The 20,026-nt window shown below is 44.3% G+C and overlaps 1 protein-coding gene across 1 annotated transcript; it reads right to left on the bottom strand.

Annotated features, from left to right (window-relative positions):
* Positions 1-275: 275 nt before the first annotated feature.
* On the bottom strand, positions 276-19,200 carry Rragc (Ras related GTP binding C). Its single transcript, XM_051171366.1, has 7 exons — positions 18,878-19,200; positions 16,844-17,047; positions 15,745-15,944; positions 12,255-12,369; positions 11,238-11,380; positions 6,276-6,424; positions 276-670 (listed from the first exon to the last, which is right to left on the bottom strand). Exons 1-7 carry the CDS (start codon positions 19,109-19,111, stop codon positions 519-521), a joined length of 1,197 nt encoding a protein of 398 aa, XP_051027323.1. The 5' UTR covers positions 19,112-19,200; the 3' UTR covers positions 276-518.
* Positions 19,201-20,026: the final 826 nt, after the last annotated feature.

Below are 20,026 nucleotides of genomic sequence, written 5' to 3'. Positions count from 1 at the left end.
GACAAATACAGAAACATCCTTTGCCGCATCTTCTGAGTCAGCAAGCTAATGTATTTCCACGGTCTAGATAGAGGTACAGTGAGATCTGAGCTCTGAAGGCAGTGTTAGAACGTAAGCAAAGCAAGGTCTTTAGACACTACTCAAGTGAAAGCCTAAGGGAAGCGTATAAAACTCAGGTTTCCTACTGTTTTAGGCTGTAACTGACAGCGACATTCAACTGGTAAAGATGGATAACCGGTATCATCTCCAGGTCCAAAATATTCCAACTATTTAAAGTAGGACTCAATAGGGGAGAAAGACACACTGAGCTCTGAGGTCTCTATAACTCTTGCGCTGTACTGTAAAGACATGGCAGCTTCAGTTGCACACAGCTGGCTGAAGGGCTTTCATCAACACGAGAAGCTCCACCGTCATCCCCAGACTCCCATGGGCAGCAGCTCGCGTGTCCTGTAGCACATGGCACCTGACCCTGGAGTGAGGAGTGAGCCGGCCCTGAGCCTCAACCGCTGAGATTCAGACTAGATGGCGTTCCGCGGTGTGCCATTGTGTGCCAACGCTTTCAGGCTGGGGGCACTGGTCTGGTGGCTGCAGCTTCTGTGAGAAGTCACACCCACCTCAAACACCTCATGGATAGCCTTGCGGAAACAGTGGAAGTTGTAGTCTATCAAACCTGCAAGAGAGAGAAGGCCCGTCTAATTAGCGTCAAATGTGAAGCTCCCTACTATCTGAAATTCTCCACACTGCAACCATGGTAAAGCAAGAACACAGCAGCTAACACTTCACCTCTGGGGCACGAGTGGGGGAGGGCTGGTAATCTAACCAATTAGACGGGAAGGTGAATGTGTGAAAACAGCCTGAAGTCAGGGTAACACTCACTCTACTGCCACGCTGCCCTGTAGAGCAGCTAGTGAGGTCTGCAGGAAGCAGGCAGGCAGTTCTGGTACAAGCTCAGCAGGGCTACCGCAGCCTGCGCCCATCTTAGAGCGGGGAGACTTCCTCTCTGTTTTAGGAACTGGAGATCCACTTGAGACTCTGGGAGAACAGAGGTTTCTCTTGTGACAGAAAGCAGGTTGCCATTTCCCCCTTCACCTTTACACGAGAGGAACCCCAATTCTGAATGAGCAACTGATATTGAGCTTTAAAAAAATCTATTTCCCAGACCCCCTGAGCTGTATACAAGCACTTGGCTTGAACTTATAAAATGCCCAAAGTGGAAAGCAAGCTCTTCAATCCCAAGAGCCACCATCTATACCCACAGGCAGAGAAAGACCATCCCTCCTGCAACCATCCACATCAACCTCCAAAAAGCACTGCGTGTCCGAATCATCGTGCGACCTTTCAGTATTTCTAACAGACTTGGTAAGTCTTTGAACAGTTATTGACAGCACGAGAGTGGATGTAATGTGTCAAGCAGCAGCATCAGGTCGACACTTGAAAGCATATACTGGGGCAGAAAGCCAAAACACAACAAATCAAAACAGTCTGCCAACCAACTACCAACGCGAAAGCAGTCCACAGAAGGGAGAGCTAACGCAGGCAGGGCAAGGCTGGCAAAGGAAACTTCAGGGAGGAGGCTGAACTTTGGGTACATTGGCCAAATTTCAGTAAGTTCTCACACTATGTACATGTGCACACATAAACACAAATAAATGAAATGTTACTAAATTATAAAAACAAAAACAAGCTACCAAAGAAAATTGAACGCCCATGAATAGGCGCTTCACTATAAAAACATACCTGTCCTAATTAGCAACGAAATATGTAAAAGTGAGATACAGGCTGAGAACCAAGTATTATCAAGGAGACAACATGATGAGAACACTCACAGGGCTATGAGGGATGAAAACGACAAAGCCCCTTGGGAGAATCCTTTGTTAATGCACCTATGTGCACCATTCTTGCATGCACACCCTAGAGACAGACGACAGGCATACAAAGCAAATCTGTTCATGGGCATTGGCTTTGTTTTAGGGTTTGTTGCTGTTACTGTTTCTTCATTTTTTGATGCAGTCTCTCGTGCAGCCCAGTCTAACCTCAATTCTATTAAGTGGCCAAGGATGACCCTAAACTGCTGATCCTGCCTCAACTTCCCAAGTGCTGGGATTATAGATATGAACCACCATTCCTAGTTTATGTGCTGCTAGGATGGTGAACGCAGAGCCTCCTGCGCACTACACAGGCACTCTAATGATAGAGCCACCTCTCCAGCCATTTTGTTTTGTTTGAGCTGGTACCTTGCTTTGCAAATCCTAGTGTGCTGGCTAGTAACTTGACACAAGGTAGTAGGTCATCTGGAAAGAAGGAACCTTACCAAGAAAATGCCACCATAGAACTGGCCTGTAAACTGGGTGTGGTGGCGCACTCCTGTGTAATCCCAGCACTCAGGAGGCAGAGGTAGGTGGGTCGCTCTGGGTTTGAGGCCAGCCTGGTCTACAAAGTGAGTCCAGGACAGCCAAGGCTACACAGAGAAACCCTGTCTTTGAAAAAACAAACAACTACAAAAAATAACAAACAAAAAAGAATTGGCCTGTAGGCAAGTATGTAGAGCACTTTCTTGATCGATGATCAATATGGGGAGGGCCCAGGCTTTGTGGTGGTGTGAATCCTGGGCAGGTCCTAGGTTCTATAAAAAGCAGGCTCAGCAGGCTATGGAACGAAAGCAGGTAGGCAGCACCCTTCCATGGCCTCCGCATCAACTCCTGCCTCTAGGACCATGTCCTGCTTGAGTTCCTGCCCTAACTCCTTCAGGGATGGACCGTGACTGGAACTGTAAGCTGAAACCCTTTCCTCCCAAAGTTGTTTATGGTCATAGCATTTGGTCACAGTGACAGAAACCCTAAGACCTAGATGGCCTCAAACAACAGGCCTCCTGCCTCAGCATTTCAAGAGCTGGTACCAAAGATATAAACCATTACACACAGCCTATTCATGGATATTTGTCACAAAATTAGTTGTTCCTTTGAAATAATCTGAATGTGCAGCAACAAAACAAAGTTCAATATATAATCCATATGCAGCAGTGGGGAAAAAAATCTCAAAAGTAACCCTGAACAAGAAATACGCATGTTGCAAAAACTAACTTCAATTCAGCATCATTTGCACATTATTTATGGGTAGATATAAAGCGAAAGAGTAAATTATGCATAAGAAAAATAAAACACATAGCACCAAAAAACAGATGTAACCAAGAGAAAAAGATATACAAGACTGCAGTTGTGTGTCATACAACCCTATTCTTAACTATGTGTGGCTGTGGGTATGTGTACCTCAGTGCAGTACCCATAGAGGCCAGGAGGCATCAGACCTGCAACTACAGTAACAGGTGGCTATGAGCCATCCCCCATGGTTGCTATGGTCATCTGAAGAGCAGGAAGTGATCTTAACCACGGAGCTACCTCTCCAGTCTGCACTGGCTTTTAAGGTCAAAATAAATATGCATATTTTGCTAAATATGAAAAAAATGTTTATATATGAAATATTTCTTTTAAAGCCCAGGCAGAAGAATGGGATTTTTTATTTGTGTCTGCACATGTGAGTGTGTGAATGAGTGCAGGTATATACTTGCCACAGCATGTGTGACCAGGGACAACTTAAAGTGTGTATTCTGTGCTGCTTCAACTTCTACCTTGAGACAAGACCTCGCATTGACTGTTATATATGGCAAAACATGGCACACAGCAGAGATCTTCAAATATAAATCATCCAATGTAGCCAGGCGGCGGTGGTACACACCTTTAATCCCAGAAGTTGGGAGGTAGAGACAGGCGGATCTCTGTGAATTCCAGGCCAGCCTGGACCACAGAGTGAGTTCCAGCACAGCCAGCTATTACACAGAGAAACCCTGTCTCGAAAAACAAATAAATAAATAAAATAAACAGGGGCTGGAGAGTTGGCTCAGAGGTTAAGAGCACTGTCTGTGCTTCCAAAGGTCCTGAGTTCAACTCCTAGCAACCACATGGTGGCTCATAACCATGTATAATGAGATCTGGTACCCTCTTCTGTCCTGCAGCTGTACATGCAGACAAAACACTATACATAATAAATAAATAAATAAAAATTTTAAGAAAGCATCCAATGCATTAGTTACAGTATTCTGCTGCAGGCTATTGTAGCAGGAATGTGGACTTAGGCCAGAGTCATTGAAAGCAGAAATGTAAAGGAACCACAGGGAATGTTTTCTAGGAACAAATGGTAAGAGTTGATAAAAATTCAATATGAGCAACACAGAACAATGAAAAGAGGAGAACATGAAATCCCATCTATGGACTAATATACAAAGGCATCTTTAAAACACCAATTATCTGACTGTAAGACATTGAAGTTTGAACATAAGAAAAACAGCACAGCTTGTGACAGAAGCAGGGAAGGCAAGAGTCAGAGGTGAAAAGCTTGGGTGGGGGGCTGTCATCATCAATCAGTGATGACTGCCCACAATGGCCAGAACACCAGGCAAATACTGAAGCAAAGATGTCTTAATAATAACTCCAGAAAGAGCTGCAAGTGTAAAATTTTCAGTCACAAACTGATAAGCCCAAACCTGGAACTAGGGCTGAAGAGAGCCAGATCAATGGGCAAAATCACTTTTACATAAGCCTAACAACCTCAGTTCAGTCCCTGACAGAACCCACAGTAGGAGAAAACAAACTCCCAAGCCATGCACTGGAGGAGCTGAATAGAAAGAGTGAGAGCAAGCAGAAAGACTCAACTCTAAAGAACATGGGAGTAGGAAAAAGAAAACTAGCTAGAAGAAAATAGGAGACAGAAAAATATACAAGGTGACGCAGAGAAAAAAGCTGTGATCAAGGAAGCGCTGGCAGTCACAAGCTGCAGAAGACGGAGAGCCTGCAGAATGAGTGAGAAAGGACACTGCAGCCAAAGGGGACAGTTGCACACAGGTTCTCAGACAGAAATGACAGGCAAGAAAAGCAAACAAAAGTGTATGACAGAGGAGTAAATAAAGGGGATAGAAAACAATTTAAAGCACAAGATTAAAGGGAAAGAGAATGTCCAGGCTACGTATAGACAGAAGGCACAGATGTGCTGAAGTTGCTTATAAGACAGCCATTAGTATTATGGTTCTGTAGTGTTTTCAAGAACCCGAAAAATCGTGACAAAAAATGTAACAAGAACAGCATTTTAGCTAGGAGTGGTGGCCCACAGCTTTAATCCCAGCATTCAGGAGGCAGGTGGATTTCTGTGAGTTCAAGGCTGGCCAGAGCTACATAATAGAGACTCTGTCTCAAAACCAAACCAAGCCAACAACAAATGAACAGCTCTTTAGACTGGCACTCTTCCAGAGAACCATGCCTTGCCTTCCAGCACACATGGCGGCTCACGATCATCTCTAACTGCAGTTCCAGGGCATCTAACACCCTCGTGTAGCTTCTGTGGGCACTGCATACACATGGTACACAGGCGACACAGACAAGGAAAAAACCTCACACACATACAGTAATAAATTTTTCTTTAAAAAGAAAAAGAGGGGGCTGGAGAGATGACTCAGTGGTTAAGAGCACTGTCTGCTCTTCTAGACGTCCTGAGTTTGGTTCTCAGCAACCACATGGTGGCTCACAACCCTCTATAATGGGATCTGGTGCTCTCCTCTGGTGTGCAGGCATACATGTAGGCAGAACACTGTATACATAATAACTAAATCTTAAAAAAAAGAAAGAAAGAAAAAAGAAAAATCTCTCTGAAGGCTAGGGAGATGGCTCAACATTTAAAAAGTGTTTGCTACACCCAGATATGGTTCCCAGCACCCAATGGAGCCTCCGAACCACCCATAAATCCAGTGTTCCAGAGGATCCAACTACCCTCTTCTGACCCCTCAAGCCCACGCACCCATGCAGCATACACACATTTACTCATGCACACACACATACATATAAAACAGTAAATAAGTCTCTTTTTTGTTGTTGTTTTTGTTTTCCAAGACAGGTTTCTCTGTATAGTCCTAGTTGTCCTGGAACTCAGAGAGATCTGCCTGCCTCTACCTCCCAAATGCTAGGACTAAAAGTATGCGCCACCACTGCCCGGGGTTTTGTTTTGTTTTAATGATGACTCACAGTGCCCTGTAACTCCAGTTCCATGGGCTCCGCTGCCTTCTTCTGGCCTCCACTGGCACTGCATGCATACAGTACATAGACAAATTCATTCACACACGTGCACACACACCTGCACACACACACAGAGTAAAAGAATAAAATTTCTAAAAGGAACAAAATTTAAACAATGAATAATAAATACAAGCACCTTTAAAAGAAAAACTTCATTACCTTTTCGTTCAAAGCTCTCTTCCCTAAGAATGCAAACCAGTGCCAAAAATTTAGTTACTTCCTTTAAATAAAGGACAGTTGTATTATTCAGCTTGATAATGGCCATCGACTCTTTGTCATAAGCACTTCCACTTCCATCTTCCTTTAATCTATTTTAAAAGAAAGCACCATTCATTACACGTTTCCCGACTAGGCATTTTGTACAGGAGCAAACCTTTCCACCCCATCCACAAATGTCTTCTGAGAAGGAGCAAGACTCCTGAAGTACACTGGGACAGTCATCATGCAGGGTAAGTCACAGTCCAAGAGCTCCTGTCAACAGCAAAGCTCTGCACACCCCTCCGTCAACAGTGTGCTCAAGCATTTGGAGACAAAGGTGACAATGATGCATCTGTGAACCACTGACATTTCCAATGCCATGCTGGCCGGCCAGTTGGCCCTGACAGGGCTCTGAAGCTCAGCTGAGGCCCTTCTCTCTCTACTCCCCTCAAGCTACATGACCACCGAGGATCTGCCACCTACTCAGCCAGCTACTGCAGGATATATTCTACATGCCAAAGCAATCACACTTTTTCTCAGATATCTTTTGTTGTTTCCTTACAAATAAGTAAATGAGATCAAGAAAATTCATAGCCTACAGAAGAGCAGTCCCAGCCAGAGAGAAGGAATTATGTTAAAAATCAACAACTTTTAAAAGAGTTTGAGGACTGTCGAGGTAGCTTGTCAGTAAGGAAGTCTGCAATCAAGTCTGACAACTGGACTTTAATCCGTAAGTGGAAACACAGAAATGATTCCAGTCAGTTTTTCTCTGACCTCCACATGTGGTACCACAGCATGAATGCATGAATCTGCACGGAACTGAAGATTAGTAGAGGCGTTTGGGGCTGAGAAGATGGCCCATTGGCTAAAAGCACTTACTGTTCCTCTAGAGGACCCAGGTTTGGTTCTCAACACATATATCAGACGCTCAGAAACCTGTCCTCCCACTTTCAACAATGTGCTGTGCTCGCTGGCCTTTGAGGACTTACATACACACGATGCACAGAAACTCACACAGGCGCACAGACACGTGCTCATAACAAACAAATCTTAAAAGAAGTACTAGCCTTCCTAAGGAGGGTGAAAGGCACAGCACTCAAGAGGGAGGGAGGAGAATGGAGAATTCAGGGACAGCCTGCTCTACAGGGAGATGGTTTCAAAGAGAAAGAAAAAGCAATTCAAAAAAACTGTTTTTTTGTTTAAAAAGTGAAGGAAACATATTAAGAAGAAAACGCTGCTCTAACAGCACCTGGCAAGAAAGAGCGTCCCCTCCCGTTTTCTGTTTCTATCATCTCATAGTTTACTTTCAGGAAGGAGGGCTTATGTTTTAAAATGTTCTAAATCTTACAGCATATGTTTCATACATTTATTTGATCTCCACAACAACCCAGACAAGAATGGTTACTATTGCCCTGTTTAACTACTTTAACTTTGAAGGGCGTAAGGAGGCAGAGATAAAAAATAGTAACCTACACACAAGTAAGAGAATTATGCCCATTTTAAAGTCGTAAAACTCTAATTTATAAAAAGTAAAAAGATCTCTGGCAAGGTCTGGACTCAAACTCAGGGTTTTAATTCAACCCAAGTTTCCAATATCACAACAGTAGGGAAGAGTGGGCCATATGCTTTATGGAAATAAAAGAAACTTTATGGAAATAAAAGAAGAAGAGGAAATGCAAGTGTTCCGTGCTGTCAGCTGACAGCCAGAGGTCAAGGAGATCCTATTCTATGCCACACAGGAAGTGAGAGCAGGCACCAGCTGACAAGACACACAGACACACATGGACATCTTTGGCTGGACCCACAGCCAGCAGCTGTAAACAGCTGCAGTTTCTAGTGCTAGCCACACGATCTCAAGTCAGACACTAACATGAGAACATTATGTCATGCAAGCTTGATGACCTGAGTTCAACTCACATCAAGGTGAAAGAAGACAAGTGAAAAAAGCTGTCTTATAAGCCAGGCGTGGGAAAAAAATAAAATAAGCCAGGCATGGTGGCTCAGGACTGTAATCTCAACCCTTGAGGGGAGGCAGAGGCAGGTGGATCTCTGTGAATTTGATACCAGCCTGGTCTATAAAGCAAGTCCAAGACAAACAGGGCTACACAGAGAAACCCTGTCTCAAAAACGCTGCTGAACAAACAAAAAGCACAAAACGGTTGCCCTTTGAACTGCATACTATGCCATGGTGTGCACGGGCCCTGCACACACATATCAAACAAACACACATGCAAACACGTGCACATATACACATACAATCTTTTTAATTAAAAAAATAATAAAGCCACATTCTTGGCTAGGGGGACGGCTCTATAAACACTTACTTGCTTGGCAAACACAAGGCTATAAGGGGCAGAAAGAATAAGAGGGACATCTAGATAGCTAGTCATGCCTGGAAATTAAACAGATTTTGAGGGTTAATATAGTTAAGAAATAAAATATACTAAAGACCTTAAAAAGTGGACTCAAAACTTAAAGGTTTTTATTTGTTTTTGTTTTTGGTCAAAATTCTCTAAGCTAGCCAGGCGTGGTGGGTGCATGCCTTTAATCCAAGCACTTGGAAGGCAGAGGCAGGCAGATATCTGTGAGTTCGAGGCCAGCTGGGTCTACAAAGCGAGTCCAGGTCAGCCAGGGATACACACAGAGAACCCCTATCTCAAAACAAACAAACAAACAAACCCCCAAAAAACAAACAACTCTCTTAAAGAGCTTGTGTGGTGATAGACACCTGTAATCCTCGCCCTTGGGAGGTGGGGACAAGAGGATCAGAAGTCCAAGCTCACCGTCTACTAAATCTATCAAGTTTGAAGATAGCCTGGGCTACTTAAGACCCTGTCTCATTAAGAAAGAAAGAAGGAAGGAAGGAAGGGAGGAAGGAAGGAAGGAAGGAAAGAAAGAAAGAAAGAAAGAAAGAACAAAGGAAGGAAGGAAGGACTGGAGAAATGGCTTAGTGGTTAAGAGCACTGTCTGCTCTTACAAAGGACCCACCCTTTGGGTGCTCTTCCCAGCACCCACACACAGCTCACAACTGTCTGTAATTCCAGTTCCAAGGGATCTGATACCCTCACACCAATGCACATGAAATAAAATTAAAATAAAAGTTTTTTGAAAAGAAAAGAGGCTTTAAAGCAAGTATGTTTATATGAATTTTAGTCTAAATATGTCCAAACAAAAGCAGAAGGTCACAGCCAAAAGAAACTAGACTTAGAAGCAACCCGCCTTAAAGGGAGTCAGTTGAGAAGAAAGGGAACCTGCTTGGTACTGAAGTTCTCAATGAAAGGCTTGTGGCAGGGACCCTACCCTCAGGTATACACTACTCCTGGGACCCGGCAGTGCCCTTTGCATTCATTCATTGCCACTTTCATGGGATGCATGGAACACAGGGACTTCAAATCTTCCCTTCTATTTATTAGTACTAATACAGCCTGAAAATAAAAGGTCTAAAATAGTAAAACTGATAATAATTTTTTGAGGTTTTGTTTTTGTTTTTGTTTTTTAAGGTACAAAAACCAGGTACAGTCAGAGCGATGGCTCAGCTCAAAAACAACTGGCTGCACAAAGCCTGACATCTCAGCTGCTCAATGGGAGTGCAAAGGTAGAGACAGGAAGCTCAGCACAGCAGGGCCAGCGAGCCTGGACTCCACAGCACCCAAGAATCAAGAGAAACCCTGTCCCATCCAGGCAGAAGGTGGGAACCCACTCCTTAAAGTTGCTGTCTGACCTTCACATGAGCACCATAGAGGATGAACATACGAAATAAAGAAATAATAGCTTGAAAAATGTGAAATAAGCCTCCTCCTGAGTGCTAGGAGTAAAGGTGTGTGCCACCACGCCCAGCTTGAGAACCTATCTTGAAAAGAGGGGGAAAAAAAAAAAAAAAGTCCCAGAACTCAGGAGGCAGAGGTAGGAAGAATCTCTGTAAGTTCAAGAGCAGCTTGGTCTACATAGAATTCTAAGCCAGCCAAGAATACATAATGAAACCCAAACAATACAAAAATCAAAAGTCCATTCCATGAAACCTGACTTTAAATTAGGCAGTGGCATTTATTCAGACTATTTTTAATGTGCTTTATTTACTGTTGTTTGGTTAGGCGGGACTGGCTTTTTTTATGCATTTTTAAAATTAATTTATTCATATTACATCTCAATGGTTATCCCATCCCTTGTATCCTCCCATTCCTCCCTCCCTCCCATTTTCCCCTTACTCCCCTCCCCTATGACTGTTCCTGAGGAGGACCTCCTCCCCCTTTATATGCTCATAGGGTATCAAGTCTCTTCTTGGTAGGGGACTGGCTTTTGATCCTCCCAAGTGCTGAGATTCTACAGATGAGCACCTCACCTGGCTGTTCAGACCACCTTGGGGACAGTTTGAAACAGGGTCTCATTTTGTAGCCCTGCCTAGCTTGGAATGCACTAGGCTGGCCTCAAACTTAAGAGATCCGTTTGCCTCTGCCTCCACACCTGGTCCCAAGATTATTTTAAATAAGTTAATCTAGTTGGGTTGTTTAAGCCTTGCTAAGACCCAGGAGAGAGAAGACAGTACAAACTCCCCCCAGTACAGAAGGAGAGACTTTCCAAGTGCTCTCTGCTATCCTCTGAAGGTCCAGCTTACGGACATCATGCCTAAACAAGCCCACTTCAGCCTGATGAGACGACTCAACGAAGAAGGGTGCTTGCCACCAAGCCTGACAACTGAGTAATCACCCAGACCCACATAGTGCTAAGAATCAACTTCCAAAAGCTGTCTTCTGAGCAGAGTACAAGTGGCATGACATGCACAGCCATCCATTTTTATACTAGCATACACGGTAAATAAATATAATCCTTAAAATAAAAAAATTCTCACTTCAGTATAAGCCAGAGGCAGGAATTAGCTAAGCTTTCCACCTATCTGGGATCTTGCAGAAATATGTAAGCACTTACCCATATATACAAGACACGTCAATCACAACATCAATCATGTCACAGCAAAGCTCGTAAGACTGCATATCCACAGGGGAACTGTCTGTTGCAATGTAGATTTTGCTGACAACATCAAAGAGAAAAGCTTTTTCAATACCTGAATTCTTGGAAAAACAAAATTGGGTAAGTGTTCTGTTTCTTTTAAGAATCACAATTTACAATTTTTCAAAGACCTTAAATTACTGAAAAACAATCTAATTTCAAAAGTAATTTTCCCATTTTTTTTAAATGGTTCTGGGATACTGAATGCAAGGTTCAATCAAATGCTCTACCACTGATTTCCAACCCAACCCTTCATATCACTTTTCTTTTTAAAGAAAGATTTAATTTATTTATTATGTATAGAGTGCACCTTAGATCACATCATAGATGGTTGTGAACCATTATGTGGTTGTGGGAACTTGAACTCAGGACCTCTGGAAAAGCAATCAGTGCTCTTAACTGCTGAGCCATCTCTCCAGCCCATCATTTTTAAGTATACTTAAACACCAAAATAAATAATGCTTGGTTGGGACTTTAGACAGGGCCTTACTAGGTAGTCTTAGGCTGACCTGAATGCTCAATCCTCCTGCCCCTGGCTCTTGTGTGATAGAATTACAGATGTGCAACAGCACAGGCAGCAATTTATTACTTTTGTGTATGTCATGCTAAAAATTGACCCTATGGCCTTTCACATGTTAAGCAGTGGTCTACCACAGAGCCACATCCCAACCTTCAGGAAGATGCTTAAGAAAAGTATGGGGGAACTTTACCTAAAAGGTATGCACATGCACGCGTGCCCACACACACACACACACACACACACACACACACGTGTACACACACACACAATCAGAACAAGCTATATTTTATGCTCTAACTAATCTTACATGTTGAGTCTTAATCTTTAATTCAAGCCTCTTTTTCTGGAGAATTAAATGCAAACACATCTAACAACAGCAGAATTGGAAATTAAATCAAAGTAAATAATTTACTTACTGATATAAAGATATTTAATAGGTTTTCCAAAGTTGGCAGTTGTGGAATGAGTTTCTGTACCACCTTACTAAAGGCTTCAAATATTGAGTGGTCATAGATGCTAGTCAAATAAAAGCTAAAATATAGAACACAGGATGGTTATTTAATAAAATAAGTCCAGTAACTACTGTCTTAATGTCTTAAGTTTCACGGTTCTTCTTTTTTTTTTTTTTTTTAGATTTATCTATTTACTATTATGTATACTACTATGTACACAGTGCTCTGTATACCTACAGGCCAGAAGAGGGCATCAGATCACATTATAGATGGTTGGGAACCACCATGTGGTTGCTGGGAATTGAACTCACGACCTCTTGAAGAGCAGTCAGTGCTCTTATCTGCTGAGCCATCTCTCCAGCCCAAGTTTCAGGGTTCTTAACGTTCACATACACCCTGTCTGCTACCCACATCATTCCAATAGTAAGACTATTTCCCAACTGGGTTGTGCCTTTGCTACATTACACAGAGGGCAACTGAGAGAGCACCCAGGAAGGCTCATCAAGAGAGAAGCATCAGTTTTTTTTGTTGCTGTTGTTTTGTTTTTTTAATTTTTCAAGACAGGGTTTCTCTGTGTAACTCTGGATGTCCCAGACGCACTGTGTAGACCAGGCTGGCCTTGAACTCACAGAGATCCGCCTGCCTCTGCCTCCCGTGTGCTGGGATTAAAGGCGTGCGCCACCACGCCCGGCTTGAGAAACATGACTCTTTAAAGGCTACTTCCCAAGCACAAAACTGAGACAAAAGCTAAGATCAAAATTCAAGGTAGAGACATGGTCATCTGTTTTATTCATTTATTTATTTATTTTAGACAGAGTGGCATGGAACTCAGGCTGGCCTCAGACACACTATATAGCTGAGGGCGACCCTAAGTTTCTAATCCTCAAGTGTCCACCTCTCTAAGTGAAGCTGGACTTATAGGTTTTCTCACCACACTCAGCAGAATAATGTGGTATTTATTAAGTAATGCAATTCACAATTCTACTAAAATGTCACCTCAGAAAGGTCTTTCCTACCAGCCATGGTGGTGTACGCCTGTAATCCCCGCACCTGGGAAGAGGCAGGTGAGTCTCTATGAGCCTGAGGCCAGCCTGGCCTACATAGCAGAGTCCAGGGTTATATAGTGAGACCCTGTTATCTCCTCTACCACCCAACGGAAAGTTCTTTCCTGACCAGCCTATTAAGCAATAAATCATACCCACAACGCTTTTGCCGTATGTTCTTCATAACATCAGTAAGTACACTTCTGCAGCCACCACGCCCTAAACACTTGACCTCTCAATAAATGACTGCTTAGATTAGGTAATTAGCCTAAGGAGGATGGAGATCTATGAAGGAGATGGACTCTAAATGGATTACAGTAAGAAATCAAGTGTAGATTTCACAAAACAAATTTGAGAGAGGCAGCCCTTAAATACAGTGGACAATTCCACCTGCTTTTTCCATTGAGGATATTTTTCATCATTTAGTTATATCCATAATATATTTTATGTACATATTACCACATTAGAAATGAGGAACTGTATTTATACTCTATAGGCAATTTAAAGAAAATTTCAAGACTGGGCTTGCAGTGGTGCACGCCTTTAATCCCAGCACTTGGGAGGCAGAGGCAGGCGGATCGCTGTGAGTTCGAGGCCAGCCTGGTCTACAAAGTGAGTCCAGAATGGCAAGGCTACACAGAGAAACCCTGTCTCGAAAAACAGAAAAAAAAAAAAAAGAACCTAATCAAGAAGAGGTTTCCTCTAGAGGTCAGGGCACCACAGCAGGAAAGGCCACGTGTCTCCTGACACTAGCAAGAAGGAGCTCTCCTCTAGAGGTCAGGGCACCACGGCAGGGAAGGCCATGAGTCTCCTGACACTAGCAAGGAAGAGACATTTAAGTGTTTCCTTGAGGCAAAAATTTCAGCAAGGTTAGGGTCCTCAGAACTTGTAAGAATCAAGGATGAAGAGGACAGATAGAGCCCACAAGGCAGCAAAGCATGCTCATAAACTGAGTTCCTAGCAATGGAAAAGCAAATTGCACCTCATCTATTGAACTGCTGGTATTACAGGGAGGTGTGGGATGTGCTGGGGTAGCTCAGGGGTAGAATGCTTGAGGGGAATATATGAAGTCCTGGGTTCAACCCTCAAAGCATATAAACAGTAAAAGCTTGATGCAAAATTCTCCTGAGGTTAGTTCAGGGCCCTTCTGAGTACAAGGGAAGCCATGGAGGGTCCTGGAGTGCTCAACAACTGGGAGTACAGAGTCATGCTGGCTCCTCACCAGGACAAAGGACAAGGCTGAAAAATTCTGACCAAAAAAAAAAAAAAAAAAAACAGATCCTCAAAATTGAGGTATTTATGAGATGGTACTTTTACTTTCTCGCATAAACATTTATTTACTTTTGTTTTTCAGGATCTTTCAAGGATCTTACTAAGTAGGCTTGGTTGGCTGACCTCAAATTTGCAACGATCTTCCTGCCTCTGACCAAGTGCTGGGATTACAAAGACATAATACCATACACAACTCTAAAGACAACTTTTTCAATTTTATTTTTTTAAGCATGGATTATCTGTGTTTTAAAATTTTAATCCTAGATGGTCAATGAGATCTTCCCTACAATATTTTCTAGAAACCACTGAAAGATTCTACAACCTAAGGCCCAGGAACTTAGGGCTAGGACAAGTGACTTGAGTCTAGAAGGAGTTTCTGTAACAGACCAGAGGTAGGGAAATTACACTTGCATCTCCTCTGCTTCCCCTTTAAGCTGTTTTTATGATCAAGTGAGCATCTTCCTCCCACTATTACAAGATATACAATAGCATTCCTCAGAGACTTTCAGACTGTAAACACACAACACACGTAACTATCAAACCCAGGGCTTTGCTCTTTCAGGTAAGTTCCTGACTTTTAACTGGAAGCCAGCTGTCCTGCTGACCCAACAGAACACTATGTAGATGCAGAAGACAAAAGCTACCTAACTTCTGAGTTTCTACGTATAAACTTATTAAAAGCCAAGGTACACTAGATTCAGTCCAGACTTGAAAGTGTACACCTTTAAAAGCCTCTTCCTACATGAGACTGACAAGACTCAAACTCAACTTTCACAAAAGAATACGACAGATCTCTTGCACAAAGCCAATGGGGGTTAAAAAGTGAAGAAACCAAGAGGGCAGACGTCCGAAAGCCACCTCATGACATGAGGAAGCAGCCTGACTCGTGTCCCTTGAGATGAATTTGCAAAAGCACCAATGGAAACATTTCACATGACTTCAATCATCAGGAAAATGAAAAGGGGAAAAATAACTTCTCAGTAACACAAAGCTTAAAAAACAGCCTAGAATCCACCAAAGAAGAGATCAAAATTATTACAGGATTGGGAAAGGGCACAGCCGTCACAGAAATCTGGTTTTGTAATGACAGAGACGGGAATACAATTACAGGGCTCTCAAATCGAGCAGTGTGCTGTTACCTAAGATGGAGCTTTTCCAGCCCGGCATCTGCAAGGTCGTCATTGGCCCTTTGATGAATGTCCCTCTGTGTTTCTATTTTGTGATCATCAGACAGACCATCGACTTTGTGGATAAAAACTTCAAAATTCATGTCTGGGTTAACTTTGTAGGCTTTAGAAACAGTGATGTGCAGTCGTGTTAAAGCCTCCATGTAGTCATCCTGAAAGTCAGAACAAAATGTTTTTAACAAAAATATCTCATAAAACACAAGTAACAAGTTAAGAAAGCCTCAACCATCTCTTTCCCCAACCAGAGAAAAGTTATGCTAATTGCTCATAAATATTCAGATGTGCTGACATACAAAACTAGTTAAGCAGTGCTTCAGTTTCTTAATGTAGAAAGTGAAATACCAAGTCAGTGCCTGAACATCAAATGTTACTATTAAGAAAAGAAAGGCAAAATGCACACTTCTTCCTACTAGAACTGTTAAGGTAACCCCAGCTCTGCCATTTCTCAGGTGTGTGGTTCCAAGCACACTGCTTACACACTGATGTACTGTAAGTGGGAATAACTAGCACACAATATTCAGATGGTGTATGGAAAAAAATGCACTGACAACTGAGCTGGAATCACCCAGCAAGCTTTCCTAATGCTCTGGCTTACAAAAGGTAGGCCAAAGGTAAGGATACAGCCTGCCACACGGTGGGCCAGAGTATACATTGCTAGATTAAATTCAACTTCAACATTATACCTAGATTAAAGTATAATGGATTCATTTGTCATGTTCTTCCTGATACTGTGGCCACTGATGGGATATTTCAGTGGGTAAGGTGACCATTGCAAGAGATAATCAAGCACAGCAATATCTACTACTAATCAATAAAAGTAGACAGTAGAAAGCCCACGGTAACCGCTTATTAACTGGGTGCCATCTCCTAAGCACCTGAGAGTCTGGAACTGTACGATTACAGGTCCCTCTGCAGTTGCACAACTTATACTGTCAGGGATCTACTGGGAAGGGAGAAGCTTCAAGCACATGACAAAGAAGACAGACAACTTTCCCCTGTCTCTAGAGCTTTCTGCCACCAGAGAAGAGCACACATCGTCACGCCTAACGACCTGTGCATCGATGACATATATCAACGCTCCTGTCCCCCTGAAGATCATCTCGTAGTCAAAGGTTGGGTCAAAGAAGTCCATCTGCCCAGGAAAATCCCAAATCTGGAAGTTCACAAAAGAGCTATTGGAAATGTCATCTTTATAAATCTTGTTGGTACTTTCCAAAAAGAGAGTCTCATTGGGTGACATCTTATGAAACACCACCTGTTAAGAGAAACAGAAACAACTTCAAGATTATTTAACTACAGAATTTATATTAAAAATCCCATGGCACTAACATTAAAATTTTGACCTTGATACAAAGTAAATAATATGGTGATAATTGGATGGTAAACCCCTGGTACTACTGTTCTGTTTCTGACAAAAGATACCAAGTTAACTTCCTCTCAATTCACTTTGAAGATGAGTTTTTCTTTTACTATTTTAACAGCATTACTTCTAATGCCACCATTTCTCTCACCCATGCCATTTTTTATTCTCAGTGTTTGTAATTTTTTATTTGATTTGGTGGGGAGGTGGATTGTTTTGAGAAAGGGTCTTAGCTATGTAGCCCAGACTAGCCTCCAAATCCAATCTTCTTGCTTCTGCCTCCTCCAGTAATGGAATTACAGTGCCACCCAGACAGGCTCTATTGTGTTCTGACAAGATTTAAATTTGTCAAAACCTGCTTTAAGATTGCGAAACTAAGCTGGGCATGGTAGCGCACACCTTTAATCCCAGCACCTGGGAGTCAGAAGCAGAGGCAGGCAGATCTCTAAGAGTTCGAGGCCAGCCTGGTGTACAAAGTGAGTTCAGGACAACCAGGGCAGTTACACAGAGAAACTCTGTCTTGAAAAACCAAAATTTATTATTATTATTATTATTATTATTATTATTATTATTATTATTATTAATCACCACAAATTCAAAGCCAGCCTGCAATACTTTTAGAAAACAACAGAAAAACCACACAGCACGGCTGGAGATGCAGCTTTAAGGCTTGCCTGATACAATCCTAACATAGCAAACTGAGTGTTAACCTGGAAGAAGAGAGCAAAACTCCTCACAGGTTTTGCAGTGGGAGTTTGCTTACCTAGCAAAGCAAGGTTCTGTGTTCAAGCATAGGCACTTTCCACCCCTTTCCTCAAAAGATTCCAACTTTTGACACAGACATGAGAGAGTTCATCAAATGCAAGAGTGGGGGCGGGGGCGTTCACTTTTTAAAAGAACCCCATCTACAAAATACCAGAGAGATTTCTTTTTGGATAGACTGTTGTGTCAGGGTGCAAACAAGGAACGCGCGAGAGTCGGTGACACCAGTTTTATCAGAATGTTTTGTTTGTAATAGGAATGGCTGATGAGAGAAGTCAACCCTGCCTCTACTTCCCTCTCATTAAAAATAAAAAGTCTCAAGACATTCTATTCGTTCTTGACAGACCTAAGGTGAAAACAAATGCAGTGATGTCCGTCTGCCTACAAAACACTTTTGTCTCCAAAGACCTTTGGGATCTGTCACCTGTAACTGCAATCACAGGGCAGAAAGTACTAAATAAAGTAGGTGCAGTGATGGGACCACCCCTACCCCCAAATGTTACAGAAGACTCCAATAGACTGATAACAAAAGATACTGAGATGCCCAGTGTCTTTGCCACAGCTCTTTCGGGAGCTGCTACGGCCCGGAGCTTGGGAGGGGGATCCCTGAAAACTCCGGTCACCAAAGTGAGATGCAGCGACAGAGCACGCTCACCAAGTTCTCCACGTGAGAGCTGGAGAGGACGGGTTGGTTTCCTCAACGCCACAAGGGCTGCGACCAGGAGGGCGGAGATCTAAGGGCGGTGCCCGACACCTTCCTCCTCCCTCCAGCCAGCGTCGCCTCCTCGCCCCGCTCGGCCCTCGGCCGACCGAGTCGAACCTGGAGGCCCAGGTCCGGGACTCTGGGCGAACCGCGCCCAGGCTCCGCGCTCGCAGGCGTGGACCGTGCGCTGGGACGCAGCGCCAGGCCGCCACCCTCCCGGAGCGAGACCGAGGGTGGGAGGCCCGGCGCGGGGCGCTCACCTTCTGGATGGAGGACTTGCCGCTGCGCCGCAGCCCCATGAGCAGGATCCTTGGCTTGGAGCTGTCAGAGCCGCCGGGGCCGCACCCGCCGCCGGCCCCCGCGCCGCCGCCGCCAGCCGCCGCCGCCTCCTCTTCCTCCTCCTCCACGCCGTAGCCAAAGTCCTTGGGGAAGGAGTCGGCCGCGCCGTAACTGCCGGCCAGGGGCGTCTCCTCCGCCCCGTACTGCAGGGACATGGTGCTGGACCACCGCTGCCCGCGCCCTGACAGGCCAGGCCAGGCCAGGCCGCCGCCTCCCTAGGCCGCCGCTGTTGCCGCCGCCCCCGGCAGCAGCCGCCGCAGGGCCCGCCCCTAAGCCCGGCTCCGATTGGGCTTCCACCGAGCACCGGCTCTTTATTGGCCGGGCGGGCTGTCACTCCGGAGCAGCAGGGTAGGTGGTATGCATCACGTGCCCGGAATCACCTGACTAGCAGCGGCAGAAGCGGGGGGAGGGAGGGAGGAGTCACGAGGAGATCGGCCGGGCCGCGCCTCTTGTCGGGCTCCCGGCCTTGGCCCCGGGCGCAACCCGCGCGTACCTCCGCCTTCCCTGTACGCGCCGGGCTGCTCACTGCTCCCTGCTTGCCTCCTTGCATGCTCCGAGAGTACTGCAGGGAAGATGCTTCTGGGCGTCTGGGTAAGAATTCATTATCCCGTCCCCCCACCTTCTCCGGTTGCAGCTGCCCAGCCAGTATTTAGTGATGCTTGCCAGGTCCTGGGTACCAGGAAAGCACTGGAAACTGAATTGCCCCTGCCTGCCCTGGAGTTGTTTGAAGGTTAACAGAGATTGGACCTCTGTGTAAGTAGACTCAGTACAGATCATGTGAGAGGCCATGAGCACAGATGAACTGCTCCGGAATTGGGAGAGGAAGTCCGCAGGAGATCGTGTGTGAGCCGGTCCAGAACCATTGGATGCGGTGTGTGCGAAAGAGGCAGTCTCGGTGATAACCCTAGCTGGGTAGCTGAGCCGGGTAAGGAAAACAAATGCAAGCGTGCTGAGGTATCTTATCCCTGATAGGATACTGCTGCCTTATATTCCACGGACTCTGGCTTCCTCGTTCGCACTTAAGAGTGCTCCTCCACCCTCCCATCTTACTGCATCGACTTTGACTTCCT

Source organism: Acomys russatus, chromosome 29 (assembly GCF_903995435.1).
Source record: "Acomys russatus chromosome 29, mAcoRus1.1, whole genome shotgun sequence".
NCBI lineage: Eukaryota > Metazoa > Chordata > Mammalia > Rodentia > Muridae > Acomys > Acomys russatus.
Note: the sequence above shows the minus strand (reverse complement) of the source record. Positions and strands in the feature narration are given on the sequence as shown.

Bases quoted from the DNA above. Each gene is read 5' to 3' on its own strand.
- Rragc (XM_051171366.1), bottom strand. From the start codon at position 19,111: ATGTCCCTGCAGTACGGGGCGGAGGAGACGCCCCTGGCCGGCAGTTAC. The intron at 17,048-18,877 runs GTGAGCGCCCCG...TTCTCTTAACAG, and splicing joins GCAAGTCCTCCATCCAGAAG to GTGGTGTTTCATAAGATGTC. The intron at 15,945-16,843 runs GTCGTTAGGCGT...TCTGACTTTCAG, and splicing joins TATATGTCATCGATGCACAG to GATGACTACATGGAGGCTTT.